Genomic DNA, 22,991 nt, shown 5'->3' with positions numbered 1-22,991 from the left:
GAACCATTCCAGTGTTTCCTTTCCCTCAGGTTGGGGCAACATCCCACGAAATCAACTGCCGCTACTTAAATGGAGCTGTTTCTGCCTTTTTTGATCATCACAGAACACCCAGGGCAGTAGAAATTCAAGCACTGAAAGCAAATGGGGAGAATGTGGAAAAGAAAGAATTAAATGGGTCCAGCCACATGGAGGTGGGCCAAACACATGGCCAGGACTTGAGCCTGGCAGCTGGAAAGCAGGATGTAGTGAGTCTCTTTGGCCCTGATCTGTTCCCTGTAAATCCAGGACCTGAAGAAGAACACCCTTCAGAAGGAGGTGGCATATTTGAAAAAGGTGGGAAAGAGTTGGTTGACAAAGATGGAGAATACTTTGCAAAATCCTGCTGTGCCAAGAGGCAACAAATGCTGAGTAAAAGTGAAAACGTGGTGGTGGAACAGACTGCTCCAGGTAGTGCTCCAGGCCTGTCTCAGGCATTCATTTCTACAGATGATTTGCTGGACTGCTTGGTGAATCCACAGGTAACCAGGATGGTGGCGCAACTTTTGATACAAGGGAAAAGCTTGTGATTCTCATAGAAAGTGGCTTTTTAAATAACACTTTAAAAATATTTTTGGGAAATACAGTATGACTTTAAAATAAAAGATGTGACAGCAGAAGTTCAACCTGCCTGTTTATAAGTTCTTACCTAATTAAATTTCATTGGTTGCCACCTCCTCCTGTGAATATTGCTTTCTCTCTTTGGTGCCTTTGCCTGTCCTTCCTGCCTCGCAGCCTGGGTCACATGTAAGCCCCAGGTGTTCCCAAGCAGGAAGCAGTCTCTCCATCAGCTTTCACCAGGTACTGACCTGCTGCTTGGTCTTGTAAGTCCAGCTTTCTGGGAACATACCCAGGCCACTCATCTCACATTGCCTATAGCAACTTTAGGATTACAATGAGAGCTGAATTGAGCTAGAGACTGTGTGGCTCCCAAAGCCACAGAGAAAAAAAAAATCATTATCTGTCCCTTTACCCAAAGTTTGCTGGATAGATTCCAGCCTGGATCTGAGATGATCCCATGTCTAACACCAGCAGAATTCTCACCAGTTAACTTCTGCCTTCTAAAGCAAGATACCAATCAGGAGGCTAGCAGGGGAGCTTCTGATGTGAGACCTCCTTATGGGAATCTTGGGGCACCGAGGAGTAGCAGTCGTGGGACCAAAGATGCTCCTGACCCCTGAGACAGTGACTAAATCTTAATTTAACAAAGTTGCTCCCACACTACATTTGCAAAACCGGGGGATAATTATTACCATTACTGCCCAAGTATTTAGAAATTAGGAAAGTTTACTGATGTCTGAGTAAACATGTATGACACAGATACACAACAAAGTCACCTGAAGTCTCCTTTTGAGATGAATGGAGTACTTGCCCTACCCTTCTCACCAGGGTATCAGTCCACAGAAAATGTGTGCAATCTAAGAGAGCAGGGAGGGAGCGTGCTGCTATGAGAGCATGTCCAGGGGAAAGAAAGATCTAGAAAGAGCCCTTGCGGACACATGTCACCAGCTGTCCACGAAGCAGGTCCACTGTGTATTGGTTACCACCTTGTCTTGAGTTCACTGAGACAACACCCAGCTACACAAGTTACACAAAGCACATTTATGACTTACAGATGGGCAGCAAGAACAACAGAAGCCTAGGATCCACTGTGAGCCAGGCCCACAAGGCCCCAGAAAGCTGCCCTGGACCCCCCTTGCACCCCACCCTGCAGTGTGTACCACACCTCTTGCCTCACTGATCACCCACCAAGCCTTACCAGACCCACAGTGGGCTTGTTCTGGCAGCTTGACAAGCTCGGTTTTCCCTCCAAATTTACTAAACTCCAGCTGCATTCGACCTTCCTGAAATTGCCAGTAAATATTTGTACTCTAAGGGCTCTCTTGCTCTCTCGTTTAGTTTTCAACAGCAGTGGCCACTGCTCATCATTAAGCTTCCCCTATATTTGCTCTTTAAGAGAAGTCGTTTTGACTGACATTTTTCAAGTAGTTTTCCTGAAAAAGAAGGAAAATGACATATTTGATACTCTAGATTTACCGAGTGGATCATCACTCTTCAGTGCAACACCCTCTGCTATTCAGCCTTACTCTGAGTTTGCCAAACCCCTGCAGAACAAAAGCAAATCAGAGCAAGTTATTTCCTTATTCTAATTCTTCAGCTCAGGTGCCAGGGGCTAGGAAGTCACTCCTAAGCCAGTAAAAGTCCTTGCCAATCCACTTATAAACAAACAGCTGCTTCTACAGTTTCAGGATCTGGCCCTGGCTGTCCTCACACTCCTTCCCTCGAGGTGAGGTGTAGATCCCAGGACAGGGAGGGAAGGAAAGCGCCTCTGTCCGAGGGCACCCCCTAGCGTCCGAGGGCGCCATCTGCGCTGGCTCCCACCAGAACTGGCTTCTTGGTTTACAGAAGTTGAAAAAAAGAGGCCAGAGGGAAAAAAGGAATACAGAGGTTATTTCACAGATTGTGAGATGTTCTGGAAGCAGTCCTTGGAAGCCATATTCTGTGGTGAGGGAGCAAAGGCTTGGTGTGTAGCCACCAAATCTTGCTGGCTTGGGAGGAGGGCTCCTGCCTAATGGGGTCAGGCAAAGAAACCCGAGTTCTGAGCAAGTTTCCTCAGCCCAGAAATGTACATGTAGTGCTTGCCTCATGGGAGTGTTTGTGCAAGTAAGGTAATGCATGGGAGGCACCTACTATATGACCTGGTCCAAACTAGGTCATCATAAGTGGTGTTGAATCTGAAATTTACATGAGTAAGAAAAAAAAGCTTTACTAAATTAGCAGATTAGTAATATGACTTATTTTAATTCCTTTGGTTTATTTATACACAAGGTTTTCAAAGCTTGTCAGGAGCTAGGCTGCAAAGGGAAATGTGCTTTTTTTTTGAAATTGGGTTTTTTTTTTAATACGGTTAACACTTTTAGATACATTGTCCATGTTGTATTACAATAATCTTTTTCTCTTTTTTCCTCTTGTTCTGACTTTTAGGAAATAAGCGATTTAATAACCTTACAGCTCGTTAATCATAGCACAGTAGTTTCCACAGAAGATATAGCACCCAGTGTCCCATTATTTTCACCGGACAGTGGGGAAAGCAGGTTTGGGTTTAACATTAGGAAGGACTTTCTGGCTTCCAGACAGCTCCATGAGATGCAATTCACCCAAACTGTGAGCTAAATCCCATTGTCCAGTCCATGCAGGGTGCGAAAGTGCATTACAGTCCCAGAGTCCTGCTTGCAGCTCTCCAGCCCCATGGCCTGGTCTGCTTTGTGATGAAAGAAGTTCCCATAATGGAATGGGTTCATCTGGAGCAAAAGTCATGGATGTTGAAGCGACGATTCCTACCCTGGATAGAAGTCTGACCAGGCCATTTCATTCTTTTTTTTTTTTGTACTGGGAATTGAACTCAGGTCCTTGCACTTGCGAAGCAGGCACCAGAACCACTGAGCTAAATCCCAGGCTGGGCTATTTCATTCTTAATTGTCTTATCAAATACTTACGGGCTATCCATCTCATAGGCACAGACCTCAACTCAAGGACAGAAACATGAATAAGACCCCTCCCTTGTTCAGGGGCGATGGTAAACCTACCCTTCATGCTCCACTCAGCACGATGGCATCCTGACACTCTTCCAGCCGTCAGTTTCCCCTAGCAGAAGCTAGAACTGCTGCCTGTGCCTTCTGCCTGGAAGACTGTTCTTCTGTCCTTCCTGAAAACAGAAACCTGCTCTTCCACAAATTTAACGTCCACACACTTGTGGACACACAGTTGTAACTCGTTATCTGATTTAAATTCTCAAAATGTGTTTGCTTGCAAGATAGTTCATTTCCAGCCATTATGAAAAAGAAGCTGAGGGAAGTCTGATTTTGGTGACAAAGAAGGATCTTTCGGGCTGGGGGGTGCAGCTCGATGGTGGGATATTTGCCTAGCGTGCACAAGGCCCTGGCTTTGATCTCCAGCATGTCAAAGAAAGGGGTTGGGGGAGGAAAAAAAGGATCTTCTGATCTTCGAAAAAGTTGTCGTTGGGGGCGGGGTTAAACTTGTTTTATAAGTGGCTCTGTATGATGTCTTTCAGGAAGGAAACCAAAATGTCATCTTCTAAAAGTAATGAGGTACTCTGGGTATGCTTGGTAGTCATAAAATACCACAAATAAACTCGGGTTGTGCTTATTGTCTGTGACTGTGTCGTACAGGTCAGTAGGATTTTGGGGGACTTTTGAAGGAGGCACAATTAATGAGCTGTGTCCATTTGTGTACATGCCGGTGAGTACTCGCACGTAATACATGTGCTTTTTCCCATTTGCATCTGGTTTGGAGTATATGTCATTGGCAGAATAATTGGCATTGACAGCAAAATAGGTTCCCTTTCCATATGCCACAGCTGCCAAGAGAAAAACAAAACACTTGTAAGAGTTTCAGTTTGGCGCCTTCTTTGACATGTTGGCCCAATATGTCAAGTCATGTAAAAGACGTGTTAGATTTCAACACTGAGGCATTTCATTTTTAAAAGTCAAATTTCCCACCTCACAGCCCACACAGGCCCCTTTTGGATGAAACACAGTGAGTCCTACCCTGAAACTTGGGCTACAGCCTGGCCACCAACTGTGGGAACACAATTCGCCTGAAGTTCTGGGTTCTCACAGCTGGCACCCACCTTGGGCAGCCCGACTCCCTGCTTCCTTACCGTTCTTTCCAGCGTAACTGCGGTTAAATCCGTTCCTGTTGACATAAGGCACCGAGTCAACATCGGTGCCGTGGAAGAGTAGCTTCTCGTTGGTGCCCTGGCCGTTCTTGCTATCCATGGTCTTTTTCTTTGCCTGGTAGCTATTCCAGAGATCTGGATTCTGGATCCTCTCAATCTACAAATCATCAAAGACAAACATTCTGCCAGTGCCGAGAGCACTTGGCAAAATGCAGCAAACAAGACACGATCAGTGTTTCCTAAATAAAAATTAATTCAACAGCAAACCCAGTGCCAGATAGCAGCTTTTGGCCTCCAGAAATCTTTTTAGATCCAGTGTTTTAAACATTAAAAATAGGCACTGCGACCAGTCTTGGTTTAACGTCTGACATCTTTTATGCACTGCATGTGAGCAAACAATGTCCAGGATGTTAAGTACTCACTATGTATTAGGCTGACCCAGGCCCTCCAAAGGCTCATTACGTGCGCTCCCGTTACTCCTGTCACTGCCTGCCCGGCTCTGTCATGGGCTCTTGCCACCCCAGCTTTCCTAGGACACTGGCTGAGCTAGCCTTGAACACAGGACCTTCACACTGTGCTATAACCCCAGCCTTTTTTTGTCGAGACAGGGTCTTGCTGAGTCACTGAGTTGCCCAAGCTGGACTCGATCTTGTGATCCTCTTGCCTCAGCCTCCCAGAGTGCTGAGATGACAGGTGTTCGGCACCATGTCTAGCAGCTGGCCATGTTCTAACAGTGAGAGAGGCACTGGAGCATCTAAGAAAGAAATTAGTGGAAAGATGTAACTCGGATCCACTTGGAAGAGTGTGGCATTAACCCTGCTGGGAGGGGATCATACTGTAGACCAGAGTGGCCATGCCTTTGGCTGCCTTTGAGCTGTGGCTGCTCGGGATGTGGCAGAGACTGTCTGGCTCCCAGGTCACAGGTCAGCATTTTTACTCCTCTGCTCGGCAAGTAGGGTTCCTTCCATAAAGCTGTGCTGGGGGGTGAGCAGTGGGCTGCAGTGGCCAGGGGCCTTCATGGAAAGGCGCTAACTAAAGACTCTGTGCTATCAGAATCCTTTTCTGTTCTGCAGAACTCTCAGGCCTAACACTCTTACCTGACTTCACCTGGTCTTCTCTGTTGCTGTCACTTCATTTTGACTTTCCTATTTTAAATTATGATAACTGTTTGCCCTCTAGTTCAGAGTCTCAGCATTACCCGCTAATTTTTCCATCTAATTGGATTTACAATTTTTTTTATTTTATGAAAAAATAAAATGTTATAAGCATTAAGGGAGTAACATTGTTAGACTTATCTTTTCCTCTTTTTCTTCACCTACAGCCAAATTTCCAATGTTCAAACTACATCCATTTTATTTCCTCCATGTACCTGAAGTCTTGTTTATTTAACTCAATTTTTAAAACTTTCCATTTTTTTCCCTAAAGTTTTGAAATCATTCTCGATTTCTTAGTCTTCATTCTAGATTTTACAAATGTTGTTTCTTAGACTTTTAAAATGTAATAAACACACAAAGAGAATACTTATTTCAAGGCTAGGGGTACAGCTAAGCGATGGAGCCTGGGTTTCCATCCCCAGTATGTATAACAAGTACACATCATGTTCCAATACTATTTCACACATTATTTCAATGTTTTGGGATCAAACCTAGGACCTCAAGCAGGCTAGGCAAGTACTCTACCTCTGAACTAAACCCACAGCTCTCAAATAATTTTGAACACAGTACTCTGCGTCAGTATTACCAATGGGATAAACACCAAGGTAAGAAAAAATTTGCAAATAAATTCAACCTTAAACTTTGTTTAGTAGGTTTATTATTAGAAACAGGTTTCTGGCTATGGTAGATTATGTGTATTAGACCAACGCTCTCACCAACAACTACCAGAAAAGGTAAGGGAAAAAAAAAAATGTGCAGACAAGGATCTGATAAACCAAGATGCCAGAGGGAAAGGAAATACCAAGCAAAACAATAAAGTCAGAAGATAGTGAAATAACTTCCTCCAAGTGCCTAAAGGAAACAATTGCCAGTCCAGAATGCTGTTCTCAACAAAATATCCTACAAGGTGAAATAAGGACATTTTCAGAAAAACAAAAACTGAGGAGGATTCACTACTACCAAATCTGCATGAGAAGAACAAAATCCATACAAAATCATCCTCGCTGAAGGATGGAAAAGCAGGGAGTGTTGCAGAACAGTGGGGGAAAAGGGTAAATATTTTGGTAGCTGTTAAAAGTGCAAAATTCAGGAGGGGGACAAATGTGGCTTAAAACATTCAAAGATCACTGCACCCTCTAGGAGATGATAAAGTATAATGGTTTACATATGAGTTAAATAAGTCAAGGACACACATAATTCTAGAGTAAAAAAATTAGAATACATAACCAACAATCTGATGGGGTAGAAAATACAATGATAGAAATGCCTGATCCAAAAGAGGGCAGAAAAAGAGAAAAAACAAAGAATAGGTGGGGTAAATAGAAAAAGATTAATGTGGAATATTTTAATCCAAACATATCAGTAAACATAGTAAATACAATAAACAGATTAAGCACTCTAGTTAAAAGATAAAAAGAAACAAGTCTGTGCTGCTAGTGAGAAACACATCTTAAATATTAGGGCTATAAAAAAGTTAAAAGAAAAATAATGAAAAAATATAGTGTACTAACAGTAATAAGACAGCTAGTATAGCTATTTTAAAATTACTACTAATAGTAATTTTGGTATCATAATTTTAAAACAATTTTATGTATACTGTAGGATAAGATAAGTTAATTACTATTCCTAGGAACCAAACTCTCTGTTGTACAGGTAAAGAACAAAACAAAATATATTAAGAAAATTTCTATATTACAGTTTGATTGGAAGCATGAATACGAGCTTGTGGGTTTCTCAGCTTTAACCGGGAAGCAGCAACACCTCAGTAGCAGTGAGTACAATCAGCCCACAGCTCTGGGTTTTTTACTGCTGTTCCCCTTTGCAAGGAGTCCAGGCCTTTAGGGAGATGTCTGATTGTGGCCTGGGACAGTATGAAAGACCTTGTGCCAGAAAGCAAAGAAATACTCCAGGATAATGGGGTCATCAAAAGAGATGGGAGCCAACTTGCTACTGGCTGTTTGTAGGATAATTTGTGTATCTAATAGGATAATCGCTGTAATTTAATATAATACTACATCTCTAAAAAGCAGGATGGAAGAAAACGTATTCTCTGAAAATTTACCAGATAAGAAACACAGAAAGAATGACAGCATTAGAAAATCTCCTCACAACCTCCAGTGTGATAATGGATTTAGGCAAGGATCCTCACTGGATGTTAAAATCAGTGGCAAGAGGTTGTTGGGTAGCTGCACCATCATGAACAGTGGGGCAACCTTGCCAGCAGGGTTCCTGATGGGATGTATCACCCAGGAGGTATTGCAAAAAAAAGTTTTTATTTTTATCTGAACTTAAGCCTTTAAAACTAACTCCTACTTTATTAGAAATAGACGATAGAGGGCCGGGGATTTAGCTCAGTGGTTCCACTGCCTGCCTCGCAAGCTCAAGGACCCAAGTTCGATCCCCGGTACCAAAAAAGAAAAAGAAAAGAAAAAGTAATAGAGGATAGAGAAATAAATGAAATGACACTATGATGAATGAAAGCTAGACTTTCATTTTTTAAAACTGGCTTGAATTTGTCCCAAAATGTCAAGGCACAAAAGATCCAGAATATGGGACATTCTACAATAGAACTAAGCTCTTTAAAACTCAACCTCATGAAAAATAAGTTTTAAAAATGTGAGAGGGCTAGCCTATATTAGAAGACAGGGAAAATACATAATAACCAAATATCGTGTGTTAACCCAAATTGAGAGGGGAACATAAGATTTTTTGAGCCATTGGAGAAATCTGATTTATATTCAATAATACGGATATTATTGAATTAATGTGTTTTACATGGTGTGATGGTATTTTTGTAATTTAGGAGAATATCCTTATTCTTGGTAAATACATAATAAAATAGTGTCATTATATCTGCAACTTACTTGCAAAAATTTCAGTAAAAACAAGAAAAAGATAATATGCAAAATTGTTGAATGTAAGTGGAAGGGTTATAGATGTTCAAAATCTTAATCATAAGACATAACAGTGCTGAAGGATGACAGATCCATCGTTTGGTGGGGGGGTTTCACATTACCAGGTAAAAACATTCCCTGGTGAGGTGCAGAGACAGAAGAGAAAGTAAGAGTCCAGAGCGTAAAGACCAGAGCTGGAGGTTTGAAGGAAAAACAAATGCCAGTGATATGAAAGGGAAATCGAATAAAAGTATGAAAGTAAACTGCCACAGAAGCCCAGGAAGAAGAAAATTCTAAAGGGCAATATTAGTAACATTTAAAGTGGAAGTGCGAAAATAAATGAGATAAACAAGGAAAGAGCCATTGAATTCATCAAGGTAATACACCCTCGGTCTGCAAACAGACAGCAGCAGAAAGGAATCCTGATTAGGAGCCTCTGTGTGTCTCTTTGTTGTGCTTATTAGCTATCAAATGCAACTTTGAACTTGTGGCTCTGAGTTTTTATTAGCTTGCTTCGCCAAGTACATACGGCATATCTTTATTATTCTAACATCACACTGCCGTCTAAGGTATTGCACAACTGACACACATAATCTGTCTCAGTAGTTATCGTGATGTTATAGAATCTAGAATCCACATTCTGTCCTCCGTAAACATTCTAATTCTGCATAGAAAAAAAGTGGTAGGAAGAGTCTGAAAGATACTTACCAGGGACCACAATATCACTTATTTCCACTGGCAAGAAACTCCACGTCAGCAGAAGGCTTACCTTCTCAATGACAAACTGTGAGCAGGTCTGATTAAACTTCCCTGCCACGGTGTTGAATTCCACGTCGCCAGGCTGCAGCTGGACCACACAGAGGTTCTGCTGCTTCATATCACTCCAGTACCCAGGAAGGTCAACTGCAAAGCAGATATGTGAGGACCCCCGTATGGTCCCAGTATGCTCTGAAAAACGGAGTATCCTCTGCGTTCTTGTGTTACAATCTCCTAATTCTCTGAGGTCAAGAAGTTCCTTATCTTTTTAGGAGAATTTGTTTTGTGATTTGTTTTGTTTTGTATTTGGTGTCAGGGATCGAACTCGGGCCCTTGTGCTTGCAAGGCAGGCGGTAGAACTACTGAGCTAAATCCCCGGCCCCTAGGAGAATGTTTTGCAAAGAGCGGACTGCAGGCCACCCATATCAGAACCAGCTCAAATGTTGGTTTCAAAAAGAAGAGGGGCTGGTGGCGTAGCTTGGTGGTGGAATGCTTGCCTAACTTACGCAAGGCCCTGGGTTAAAGGCCCAGAACCAAAAAAGAAAAAGAAGTCGCAGATATATTGAATCAGTCTCTGAGGGGTGGAGCCTGTGCACCTACATCTTAAATCTTGATGCTACCAGGATACTGGTAGGTACTGGTTCAGTACACCCCATCTGGATTTCCTGTTTAGCCTTCACTTTCATAATGCAACGAAAGATCACTTCCATGCCATGCTGCGAATAGTAGCTATTGTTTTGCTTCGGCATGGATTTCTGCCAGAATGCTCCACCATCACCACCTCTTCACTTTTTCTGAGATGTGGTTGGGTGGTAAGTTTTAGTATGTGACACACTGAAGTGGCAGCTCTATCTCCTACTCTGTTAAGCAGAATACTATAGGTGACTTGTTGTTTCCCAGGTGTGCGCAAAACCTGAGTTTTATGTGCTGCTTTCACAAGAGATGAATATAGTGTATTGGAAACCAGGTCGCTATTTTCTAGTGGGGCACTAACGTGGTTTGCAGGCAGGAAGGGCTGTCTACACAAGACAAGCTTTCCTTCTTGGGGAGCAGATGCAACCAGGGAATCTGAGGCTGCTCCCGGATGTGTACGCCAAGGAGCCTGCTCCCAGCAGAGTGACTTCTGGGAGGAAAATGAGGATCCTCCCTGGGTCATCAGTCACACACACAGAGAGCCCATTGGTCACAGCCTGTCCTCTCCATTTTGTCCCTTTGCCCTTTTGTTCTAAAAATCCTTGGGCCATTTTTCTTTTAAGCCTGTTGTTTTCCCTCCTCTGGCTGAAGAAGCCATTGCCTCCCTAGCAGAACTGGCTCTGGAGAGTATAAACCATAGAGGTGGGAACAAATGCAAGTCTTGGGCACTGTAGTCAGGATCCTTGTGCTGTTGAGTACATCCATGCCATGTTTTCCTGACCACAATGTAGGCTTTTTTGAACTCAGAGACCAAGTTTTCTAGTGTATTCCATTAAGGTTCCTTGAGCTTCATCTCCTTGAAATTTTGATGTATGTACAAAAATTAAGTCCAAAGCAGATGTGAAATAACGGATGACAAGCATGAAAATTTAAACTCACCTTCGGATTTTGTGAAGCGCTGAATAATTACACTGTGTCCATCTGGACTGCTGGCAGTGCTGTCCTTCAAGTTCACTGTGTATGACTGATTGTTAATTTTGACAACAGTACTCTTGTTCTTTGCTTTCCTTGCATCTTCCAATTGCAGATTGGTTATTTTGTCAAAACGATGAAAAGTGTTATCCTCACCATATCGCCATTCTATAAATTCACTAATACAATCTGCCCTGTTTTCTTCTTCTTTGGCTGATCTCACCTTCTTCATCATTTCTTCAATTTTATCTCTAGCCTCCATCACATCTCTGGTAATTCCCAAAACCTCAATGAAAGGTCTCTTCTGGTCTAGTGAAATGGTAATATTTAACTTCTTCTGCAGCTCATTCAGTTCCTGATACTCCTTTTCATCAAAATCTTTGATACACTCGTCTGTATTGGTGTAAGAATACTGCTCCTTTGCAATCAGGGCCTCTAACCAGCGGACAGCTTGGTCCACACAGTTTCTGTTTTCACCACACAACTGGAAGACCACCAGTTCTGTTTTCTTTTCCAAAACCAAGGCCTTCTTTTTTGGGTGAGGTGGTTTTGAAAAGCCAAAAAAGGCTAAAGAGAAAAAAAAGGTAGATTAGCTATTCCTCATGTAAACCCAATATTAGGAACATGCATTTCATAAAAATCAAGAACTCACAGGCAAATTTAGATATCAGCGATGGTTGGTGAGAAGCCTGCAATCCTTCTCTTTTTTTCATGCTGGCATAAAATACATCCAGTACTTTGCTCTGAAAGATAACAACTTTAACTTTTTTCACATATTGAACTGACTCTTTCTGGATAAAGTCTTCAATGGCATCAAGCATAGCTTCAGCAACCTTATTTTGGTCTTGTCCAGCACTTCCTGGAAAAGCAAATAATAAAACTGACTGGAGAAAAAAAAAACCCAATTGGAAAATGCAAAAAAACAAATTGGGAATGCCAGTTCTTACAAAATAAATGCCAGTGCCCCAACTCTTTAATCAGTGTACAATTTTCTAACAATATAGGTAAAAGTGGATACTTTTGAAGTCCTAGATGCAGTGGAGAGTTTTTGTTCCAGGATGTCAGGAAGCCAACTGGCCAGCAAGGAATAAGCAATCCTGAACCCCAACTTCTGGTCTCCGACTTTGTTTATCTGTCAGTTGATTCCAAATCACTGTGCTCCTTCCCTTCAGTTACAGGATGTACCAACTTGTCTTTTTAGTTCACTAGTGTTCTCAAAAAAAGTCATAAAAGACAAAAGATACTAATATTTGTTGACACAGCTCCCAAGACAGAAAAATATGATTTTCCTTAAGTCATTGCTTGATTATATGTATCTATATTCTCCCACGTGTATCTGGGGACTATATTTAAACAAAAGTAATTTTGTAAGACATGCAAAGTTGTAAGCTATTTGTTATAATCTCTAATTCTTTGGATACAAGTTATCCTAAGTCTCCAGAAAATCTTTACTCCAAGAATCCTTGAGATTCTAGCTGACCAGCAGGGCTCAAGGTTGCCACTGAGCAGACATACCCATGCTTCCGGCACACTCCATCCTGTTTCTCAAGCTACTAACGCCATTGTTTTGGCAAGCTCATGAAAAATATCTTTCTGGCCAAGGAAGTGGTTGCACATGAATGGCAGTTGGCGCAGTCACGTGACAGGTGATGTAAAAGCTTCCCGGCCATGCTGGTGTGATAGATTAAAAGCCTATTCAGATTATTCCTGTCGATGGTGCCCACTACTATTGCAGAAAGCGAGAGCAGACCTCTTTGACTTGGCTATGTACACAACTGTGGGAATGTAGCAAACCCTATACAGAATTAACAGAGAGAGTTTTTTCAGATTTTTTTTTTAAATCCAATGAAGAGAGAACGAGGGGAACCCTCATTTACAAATCTGTGATTTTTCCCATGGTATGTGGAAGGCTTTAATGGAAGTATTCAGATCATTTGTATATTCTCAATAAACGTCTGCCACGTCCCAGCATCCCAGGCCACTCAGCCAGGACACAGTGACAGGAAGGAGGAATGGGGGTTCAATAGGTGAAGTATGGAAAAGTGAGGGGAGGGCTTTGCCAGAGAGAACCGCGTCACAGGAGCAGAGGCAGTTCAGGCTGTCACAGACAGGGGAGCAACTGGTTTTTGAGAAAGAGGGCACTGATTGCTTCTTAGCCTTTTGTCTAAGATCAAGTGGAGAAAGATTAATCTGCAGGGGTTGGAGCAGGCAGAAAAGTAGAGAATACAGATCTAGGCAGGAAGCTAGCATAAAAGCTTAGACAGAAGACAAGTGCTGAACAGAGAGGAGGCTGGAGTGGGGAGTCCGGTGCGGGAAGAGAGTGGACATCTAGGAAGTAAAGTCAGGAGGACCTAGTGACAAAATGAGTTAGTCCTTGACCCTGCCTTCCCTTCTTTTGCCACCCACAAGACTTCATGATCGCATGAGCCACACTTTACTGCAATTATTTGTCTACATGCCTGACTTTGCTACTAGGCTTGATGTTTCTTGTGGCCTGCACCTTTTCCTTAGTTGTCTATTTCTTTTGCCCAACTGTAAAAATATTGAGCCTCATACTGAGGTAATTAATTAATGAGCTAAGGAATGTGAGGGTAATAAAGAGGGCAGAGTCAAGGATTCCAGGGGGAAAGTGATGTTTTTCATATGACTGGGGACAGAAGAAGGATGGGGGGATAGTGAGTGGGAGTTTGGAGTCTGCCCTGAGCTTGACCACCCATTCCCTACGCCCTGTGTGGTGTCTGTATGGGACAAGGATGCTTCCTTTACTGCCACAGGCTGCCCTGCTCATAGTCCCTAATTCAACCCGAAAACCCCACCTGTGGATTTAAAGGCCAGCTCAGATAACTAAGAGAACAAGCAAGGAGAACCTGCTAGCCCTGACTTTACTTGTGCAGAGCAGCAAACCAGTGGGAGAGACAACAGGTAGCAACCCAGAAATACTCAAAGATGTATATAAAAATGAAAGACGGACTGGGGGATGTAGCTCAGTGACAGAGCACTTGCCTAGAAATGAAAGCTGCTTCCTCTCTGTGTTTTGCATTTTGATTCCACCCAAGGACTACCTTGGAAAGACCTGTACCACCCAAGGATGCTGTCTCCTAGACTAAAAGCAATTTAAGACTAGCTTTCACAGAGAAAAGAAACAACAACAAACAGATGGAAACAGAGACCCAGTGTCCATTAAAGACAGATAAGCAGATAGCCTGAAACATTGACAAAGGAAGAAAATGATGGCTCACGGCTAGGAACGGATAATACCATAAGGGGAATAAAAACATGAAACATCATTAAGTATACTTTAGAAACAGAGAAGTTGTAAAGTAGATGTACAATTCCATCTAGGAACATTCTGAGGAATAGGGTAGATTAAAGAAGGTGAAAAGGATTAGAAGGCCCGAAGAGTGACAAGGATATCTCAATTTATTGCCTCTGAACTTCTGGAGAACCTGGCAGGCCAGGCCACAACCCAACAACAGCTCCAATGCTGACTGTACTCTCGTCCTGCTGAGCCCCTAAGGGAGACCAGGCAGAAGTTCCTTGTCGATGTGCAGAGCCTCAAGGGTACCCGCTAGCTACTGATACACCAGAACAGTACACTAACATATGAAGAATCGCGTGATCATCGCACAGTTGGAGGAAAACAACAACTCAAAAGCAGCAAGCAGGATGAAGGAAGACGACAAGAGCGCAGAGTTTCTGACCTGCTGGGTCTGAGTGACTAAGGGGCCCCTACAGAGTCCTGAAAGCCACCAGACACGGGTGATGCTGAGTTGAGGGCTGCAAGTGTTCACCTGGCAGCCAGGAAGAGGTGCGCTGATGCTCTTCAGTGGGAAGGACAGAGGAGGAGGCAAAGGTGTGGGAGCCTGGCTGAACCAGAGCGACTCCATCTTGATCAGCAAACAACCTAGAGACTGTCGCTCCCCCCCCATCCCTTACAGGATAACTAATGATTAATTGTGAATTGTTAGGTGGCTGTTTTGAAGTAGCTAGGAAACTAGGTAGAAACTGTAGTGAACACAGAGGCCCAAGGCAGGTCACGCCACTCCTTGCATGCCTGTAGTCTGAATGTTCTGAACTTTATGATGATCTAGGTTGCAAATGGAACAATGGATAATCACTCTGCTGATCATTAGTACATGACGACCACTAGCTCAGATCAACTGACTCTTTGCCTTTGTCCTTTTCCTGTAAGTTTTAAGTGTAAACTCCCCTTTTCAGCCCTATATAAAATGGCCTCTGTTTCTTAGCTGGCCGCCTCTCTGAGCTACTTGGCTTGGGGAGTGCCGTCTGGCCAGACTAATAAAGGTCTATTAGCCAACTTGCCTGGTGTGTTCCTTCCTGGGTGACTCTCGCTATCGGACAAGCTCCTGGAGCCTCGCTGAGCTGCTGAGCCCAGCATCGTGAAGGCCTCTTGGCTGTTCACGCTCCAGGAGTAAAAGTGAGACACGAGTCTTACAAAGGGTCAAATGATGGAGGCAGCACAGAGAAGAGAAAGGAGAGAGGAACAAGTGCAAGAGTATTAGGGAAGCCTTCCTCACATCTCCCTTCCTGCTGTTCCTTCTCTTGCTTTCCCCTCACTCCCCCACCAACAGTACCCCAACTCACTTGATTCATTTGTTGTTGTTGTTGTTGTTGTTGTTTTTGTTTTGAGATGAAGTCTTGCTCTGTGGCCCAGAACACCTATGCTCAAGCTGTCCTCCTGCCTCAGCCTCCCCAGTAGGTGGAACCATAGATGCTCACCACTACACCCTGCTCATTTTTTTCTCCTTGTATTTCACCCACCCACAGGTTTGCTTATTTCTTCAGGGGCTGCCTTAGGGTGAAAAAGCTGTCCACTCTTAGATAAACCATCACAGGGAACCTCACTCAGATCCAGCTTATCCCAACCACATTAATACTCAGCACCAAACCCATGGGAAAGTGGACACCTTGGCACTGGTCTGGGCAGCCAGAGGCTACACACCTGTCCCAATGGCCGGAAGGCAAATGGATGAGTAACTCCGTTTCTCAGTTTCTTGCAGAACACAAGAAACTGATCTCTTGACATCATTTCCACCAACAACATGAATAATGTTCTTGCACATCAGTGATCCACCTTTAGTAATTATATACTCATTTTTTCCCTGTTGACCTGGAAAACACAGGCAAAAAGATACAACATTAGATGTTTCACCTACTCTTTGTTTAGAAAGCAAAATGTCTGATTTGGCAAGGAAGCATTTTGTAAATAAGAAAATTCCGACATACTACCTTTCGTGAAATCGTATGGATTAATTTATCTTTTTAATTTTGTGAGATTACTTTCCACTTTTAATTCTCTATAATTAGAATTTTTTCATAAAATGTGTGGCTATAAAATTGATGTGTTGCCTTTCCAACCCCAAGACTGTTCTCAGTCTCTTCACAACCTCTCCTATTCAGTCTTGCATTCATCATTTAAGACCAAAGCAGCACTGGGCCTTACCTAGGAGAGCACATTCCTGTTCCACTTCTTGTCCTGCATTTTCTAAAATTGCTTTGGAGACTCCTGATGAGAAAATGAAGATGATAACAAACATGACTTTAGGAAAGTTGCTACAGTGCACTTGGGACAAAGAGACTACCCCATTCTCCAGATCCACCCCCATCACCAGAGCAGTTCTACAACCAGGGTATTGCTAATGATAAAAAAGCAACATTCATAAAGTAACCGTTGGCAATTATAAGAAACACTATACAAATAATGTTAAAATTATTGATTACTCTTGACAAATCAATTTTACCCAAACCAGTCCGGCTACAGAAACTCTCCTTGTAGGGTCTACTATATTAATTATTAACTAGTCAAAATCATACAAGTGAAGCACCTGCTTTAAGATTAAACCTGTTTGATGTTGAATTTACGATCACATCTGCAGCTTCTTTGGTGATATCCCCAGAGGCCACCTGGAAGATGATGGGGCCAATCTTTATTTCATGCATTCCTAAATTAGGGCTCAAAACCGTGCCATATAACTCTACAAAGAAAACAATGGAGTCAGTCACCAAGTTAGCAAAAGTCAGCACCCTCCCTTCTCAGCTCTGCTCTCTAACTTGGACCCAGAGCACCAGGGATGGTCTATTTCCAGGAAAGGATTAGAAAATATAGTACATATCAAACATAGACTCTGTGCTGGCTGAGATGAAGACAGCCTTCTAGAGTCTGACTCTCCCACAATTATAAACAAAAACAAGCCTAATACAAAATACCACCACTTGGGAACTCTGTAAACAGCATCAGGTAGATTAGGGGAAGGAAAAACAGAATGCAGCAAATCACCAAAATTATACACCATGACCAAGCAGGATTCACCCCAGGGATGCAGGGATGGTTCAATATATACAAATCAAAAATTGTAATATATCACATTAACAGAACCAAGGACAATGATCAGGGCCAGGGATTTAGCTTAGTAGTACCTCGCCTGCCTCACAATTGCAAGGTCCTGAGTTCAACCCCTGGTACCCAAAAATAAGAAAAAAAAGAAACATGATCACCTCACTAGATGTATAAAAAGCATCTGACAAAATCAAACACCACCCATTCATGATAAAAACCCTAAAAATAATTAGAATAGAAGGTCTTTATCTTAATTTGATAAAACCCATCTATGTCAACTCAACAGCCAACATTATACTAAAAGATCAAAACCTGAAAGGTTTCACTCTAAAATCAAAAACAAGACCAGGATGCCCACTATCACTATGATTGTTGAATATAGTTCTGGAAACATTAGCCAGAGCAGTAAGACAAGGGAAAGAAATGAGGAATATGGATAGGAAAGGAAGAAGTCAAATGATCATTATTTGTTTAAGACATGATACTCTACACAGAAGACCTCAAAGACTCCACCAAAAGACTTCAAAAATCAATAACCAAATTTGGCAGCAGGACACAAAATCAACACTCAAAAATCAATAGCATTCCTGTACACTAATAACAAATGCACTGAGATATAAATTAGGGAAACAACACCTTTCACAACATCATGAAAAATGAAACACTTAGAAATCAATTTAATGAAGGAGGTGAAAGACCTGTACATTGAACGCTACAGTACTCTGAAAAAGGAAATTGAAGAGGATATAAAAAATGGAAAGATATCCCATTCGTGGATAGCCAGAACCAACACAGTGAAAATGGCAATATTTCCAAAACTGCTATACATATTTAGTGTAGTCCCAATCAAAATACCAATAGCATACCTCAAAGAACTAGAGAAAACAATCCTAAAATTCATATGGCATCATAAGAGATATACAATAACAAAAGCAATTCTGGGTAACAAGGACAAGGCAGGGGACATCACAATCCCCAATTTGAAGTTATACTACAAAGCTACCATGACAAAAAGAGTATGGTACTGGCAAAACAATAGACCTGAGGATCAGTGAAACAGAATAGAAGATGCAGAAACTCCAGACATACTCGGCTATCTTATTTTTGAAAAAGAAGCCAAACACCTTCACTGGAAGAAAAATAGCCTCTTTAATAAATGGTGCAGGGAAAACTGACTTTCCACATGCTAAAGATTGAACCAAGGCGAGTGGTGGTGAAACCGAGGCACATGTACCACAGCAGGCATGCAGAGCCTTCTGTCGGCACAGGCACATGAGCCAAGTTGCCATGGTGTTTTTTCTTTTCTTTGGTACCGGGGATCAAACTCAGGTCCTTGCGCTTGCAAGGCAGGCCACGGAACAGCTGAGCTAAATCCTTGGCTCATCCATGGTATTTTTTCTAAACTAAAACCTCAGTATTCAGGTTTAATTGGAGTGTTGGCACTTTGTGATAAATAAGTGGTTTTGAGTTCCATTTGGACACTCAGTCTCTAAAAGGTTCACCATCACTGGCTTGGACTCATCGCTTTCACCATGCACTAAACTAAAATCAAAATGGATCAAAGATCTAAATATTAAAACAAAACCACTAAATCTCTTGGAAGATGGAATAAGTAAAACTCTCAAAGACATAGGTGTAGCAAAGACTTTATGAACAAAAACCCTGATCACACAGAAGAAATTACAAAGAATTGACACCTAGGGCTGGGGATTTAGCTCAGCGGTTAGGTGGCCTGCCTTGCAAGCGCAAGGACCCAAATTCAATCCCCGGTTAAAAAAAAAAAAAAAAAAAAAAGAATCAACACCTGAGATCACATTAAATTAAAAAGCTTTTGCACAGCAACAGAAACCACCAACAGAGTGAAGAGATAACCCACAGAATGGGAAAAAATTTTACCAGCTACTCTTCAGACAAAGGACTAATATCTAGAATATATAAAAAACTAAAAAAAAAAGCTATTCCCCCAATTTAAAAATCCAATTAAAAAATAGGCATCTGACTACATTTCTCAGATAAAGAAGTACAAATAGCAAATAAGTACATGAAAAATGTTAAACATCACTGGTCATTTGAAAAATGCAAATTAAAACAACATTGAGATTACATCTCACTCCAGAGAGCCTGGCTATCTTTAAGAAATCAACCAATAACAAACGTTGGCGAGGTTGTGGGGGGAAAAGGAACCCTTCTCCATTGTTGGTGGGAGCGTAAATTGGAAATCAGTAAGGAAACTCCTCAAAAAACTAAAACTGGAGGTTCATTTTACCCAGGTGTTCCCCTCCTTGGTATCTTCCCAAAAGAGTTAAAAGCATCATACCACAGTGATATACACACACCCATGTTTATAGCAGCACAATTTTGAAGGGCTAAATCTGGAGACGGCCTACATGCCCATCTACAGATGAATGGATAAAGAAAATGTGGTGTTTATGTACAATGGGGTACTGCTCTGCCATAAAGAGGGATAAACTTGAGTCATTTTTAAGTAAATGGATGCAACTTGAGACCACAATTTTGAGTGAAGTAAATCAGAGGCACAAATTTAAATGTTGCATTTTTTCTTATGTGAGAAGGCCAAAAGGTAAATCAGAAGCAAAATGAGGATAGATATTGGGAAGTAGTAAGAACATGTTCAAATGGAAAGGGAAAAAAGGGAGGAGAGTGAGAGAAGGGAAGGAAAGGAAAAGGGATTTAAAAAAAAAGACTGAAGGGAAAATGGAAGCAAAGCTTTTATAGATGGGGAGAGGAAGAAGAGTTAAAGGAAGAGGAGGGGAAATGGGAAAAAAGAATAATTAAGATATATTATGTACGAGCACAAATTCCCTATGATGTATGTGATCATTATGTAGGGCAAACACGCAAAACAGAATCATTTTTTATAAAGATACAACAGAATCAAAATTTTATAAGTTTTAAATGCAGTATCTGAATTTAAAAATTCACTGCTTGGGTTCAATAGCATAATGAGCAAATAAAAGACTTAGTTAACTTGAAGGAAAATCAATATAAACTTTCCAGCTGAAGAAAAAAGAAAAAGCATTGATAACAGGGAGAACAGCTCCTTAGAGACCCAAGGGACACTGTGAAAAGCTTCTTTGTCCGTATGATTGGACTATCAAAATGAAACAGAAGGGTATGGGGCAAAAAAAAAAAAAAAAAAAAAAATTGAGTAAGTCATAATTTTAAAATCCCCCAATTTAATAAAAAGATGTACATTTGTAGATTTGAGAATCCTCAGTAAAGCTGGGCAATGTGGTACGTGCTTGTAATACCAGAACTCTGGGAGGTGGCGGAGGCAGGAGGATCAAAAGTTCAAGGCCAGCCTGGGCAACATAGCAAAACTTGTATCTTGGAAACAAAACTCCAGAGACCTCCCAAAAGGAAGCTCAAAAAAACTTCAACAAACTAGACCGAGAAGCGTTTGGTTGGTGTTATCCCTCAATGTGTCTATTTTGGAAAATCCATATTATGATTCTTTGAAAGTAGTGGTCTTGCCACTATTTAAAAACCCACTGTGATTATATAACTTGGCCCACCTACTCTTTTACCCTAGGCCATATAACTTTGCTAAGGTGTATGGAACATAATTTAGTGCATTATTTATCACTCAATATTTTTCAGAAACATCATCACTATCATCTTTTACCTGCCAATGAACACTTAGCAACTATAAATCATTTGTGAATTTAAAAGCTTTAGCAAACCTTGCTTATCTTCAGCCTTGGGAACTTTATCACTAAACTTTCCATTAATCCTTTTGGCAAATTCAACTGAAAAGGCCTGAAAACAAACACAGTTTTCACAATTACACTCTTCACTTAATGAATGAATAGACTCATCAGGGCTTTTGAGACTATATACATAATTTAGAAAACAAAAACAACTGAATTATATGTTATATAATCCTACTTTTAAAAGTTAAAGTATAGTTGTGGCCCTGTCAATGGGAAAGTTTCAGAGAGAGGCAGGCAGTGGAACCACTGAGCTAAATCCCTGGCCCTACAAGTGTATTTTTACAGTATGTATTAAATTTTCTATGTTCACGAGAAAGGGAAAGCTTTACACTGAAAGAGTCTTGAGAAACATCCTGCCAGGCATGATGGCTCACACCTGTAACCCCAGAATTTGGGAGGCTGAGGCAAGAGGGCTGCCTTGAGTTCTAGACCAGCCTAGGCTACATAGTGAGTTTAAGATCTGCTGGGATTACACAGCAATACCCTGTCTCAAAAAACAAAACAGAACAGGGCCTGGGATTTAGCTCGGTGGCACTGTGCCTGCAAGCACAAAGTCCTGAGTTCGATCCCCCCCACACCAAATAACAATAATAATAATAATAATAATAATAATAGGAAGGGAAGTGGGGAGAGATGAAACATACTGGCCTGTTATGGTTTGTATCGAGCTATCCCCCCAAAGCCTCATGTGGTCATAGGCTTTTTCAGAGATGGCTGGATCAGTATGTGAAGCAGGAACTGATTCACATGCAAGTTTAGGCTCAAGGGCACTAGGATTAAGCGTATGAGTGCTGCCCGCCCTAAGCCTGAATAAGATAAAGCGGGCAGGGAGATGCTGTTCAATTCCCTTGTTGCTTTTGCTACCTTGTTGTGCATGCCACGTTGTTTCTCCTCTGCCGTGTGCCACTCTACCTTGGAACCAGCCAACTATGGACTAAAACCACCACAAACTTTCCATCTTAAACTCTGTGTGTGTGCTATTTTATCTCAGCAATGAGAAAAGTAACACACACACAGCCACAGGTTGATAATGGACTGAATTTAAAAGACAGAATGGAGTTCATTAGACTATTTTATCTACTTTTGTGTGTGTTTTAAATCTGCTGGAACAAGAAGTTAAGTTTTTTCCATATCCATAATCTTCCATGAGACTTAACATGCTACAGCTAGTCAACACTATTTTCTTATTTTCCTGTCTGAAGAATACATGAAAACAAAAAACTCCCATTCCATCGACCAAGAAGATATTTGACAACACCAGGTTCCAAACCAAGGTTACCAGAATTACCAGAAACGAGCATAGACTTTACCTGAATATTTTCACGATCACTTGGGTGCATCAGAAGGTGAACCTCTTGCAGGGTTTTCAGTGGCTTTTTGCTACTAAATTCGAGCACTGTTGAAAGGAGTAATTCAGCAAGTATGGTTTTAGGAAATCCTAAATTTCCTGTTCCTATTGCTGGAAATGCAATTGATTGTAAAGACAGTCTCTCAGTGATCTCCAAACAGTCTCTGATTATGTCTTCCATGATCTGAAAAGCATAAAGCACATCCTTATACATCCACTCTAGAAATGAGAGTCAGAACCAAAATTTAGAAGAATTTAGCAACTTTGACTATAATCGCTGCTACTCATTTTACTTCCTACAGAGTTTAGAAGTAAACAGAAAAAGAAAGAAAAATGCAGGAAGAGAAGAAAAAGAGAACAGGAGAGATATTTAAAATGATTCAAATTCACTCAACCCCTCTACCATG

General features: G+C 41.5%; 2 protein-coding genes across 4 annotated transcripts in view; one reads left to right on the top strand and one right to left on the bottom strand.

The window, feature by feature from the left end:
- The window catches only part of Hspbap1 (HSPB1 associated protein 1), a 66,389-nt gene extending 63,454 nt beyond the window's left edge, over positions 1-2,935 (top strand). For all 3 annotated transcript variants that reach the window (XM_010618010.2, XM_010617998.3, XM_010617992.3), the window contains one exon: positions 30-2,935. In XM_010618010.2, the coding sequence (XP_010616312.1) occupies positions 30-566 (537 nt within the window). In that variant the 3' untranslated portion in view covers positions 567-2,935. The remainder of the gene's footprint in view (positions 1-29) is intronic.
- An 84-nt stretch (positions 2,936-3,019) lies between these two features.
- The window catches only part of Parp14 (poly(ADP-ribose) polymerase family member 14), a 43,280-nt gene continuing 23,308 nt past the window's right edge, over positions 3,020-22,991 (bottom strand). Inside the window, exons 8-17 of the mRNA XM_010617983.2 lie at positions 22,547-22,768; positions 21,207-21,282; positions 16,991-17,140; positions 16,609-16,671; positions 16,108-16,275; positions 11,797-12,003; positions 11,112-11,711; positions 9,553-9,686; positions 4,718-4,892; positions 3,020-4,414 (exon numbers count right to left, since the gene is read on the bottom strand). Coding sequence (XP_010616285.1) covers positions 4,125-4,414; positions 4,718-4,892; positions 9,553-9,686; positions 11,112-11,711; positions 11,797-12,003; positions 16,108-16,275; positions 16,609-16,671; positions 16,991-17,140; positions 21,207-21,282; positions 22,547-22,768 — 2,085 coding nt within the window. The 3' untranslated portion in view covers positions 3,020-4,124. The remainder of the gene's footprint in view (positions 4,415-4,717; positions 4,893-9,552; positions 9,687-11,111; positions 11,712-11,796; positions 12,004-16,107; positions 16,276-16,608; positions 16,672-16,990; positions 17,141-21,206; positions 21,283-22,546; positions 22,769-22,991) is intronic.

Source organism: Fukomys damarensis, unplaced genomic scaffold, assembly GCF_012274545.1.
Source record: "Fukomys damarensis isolate Sample0158 unplaced genomic scaffold, DMR_v1.0_HiC HiC_scaffold_24, whole genome shotgun sequence".
NCBI lineage: Eukaryota > Metazoa > Chordata > Mammalia > Rodentia > Bathyergidae > Fukomys > Fukomys damarensis.
Note: the sequence above shows the minus strand (reverse complement) of the source record. Positions and strands in the feature narration are given on the sequence as shown.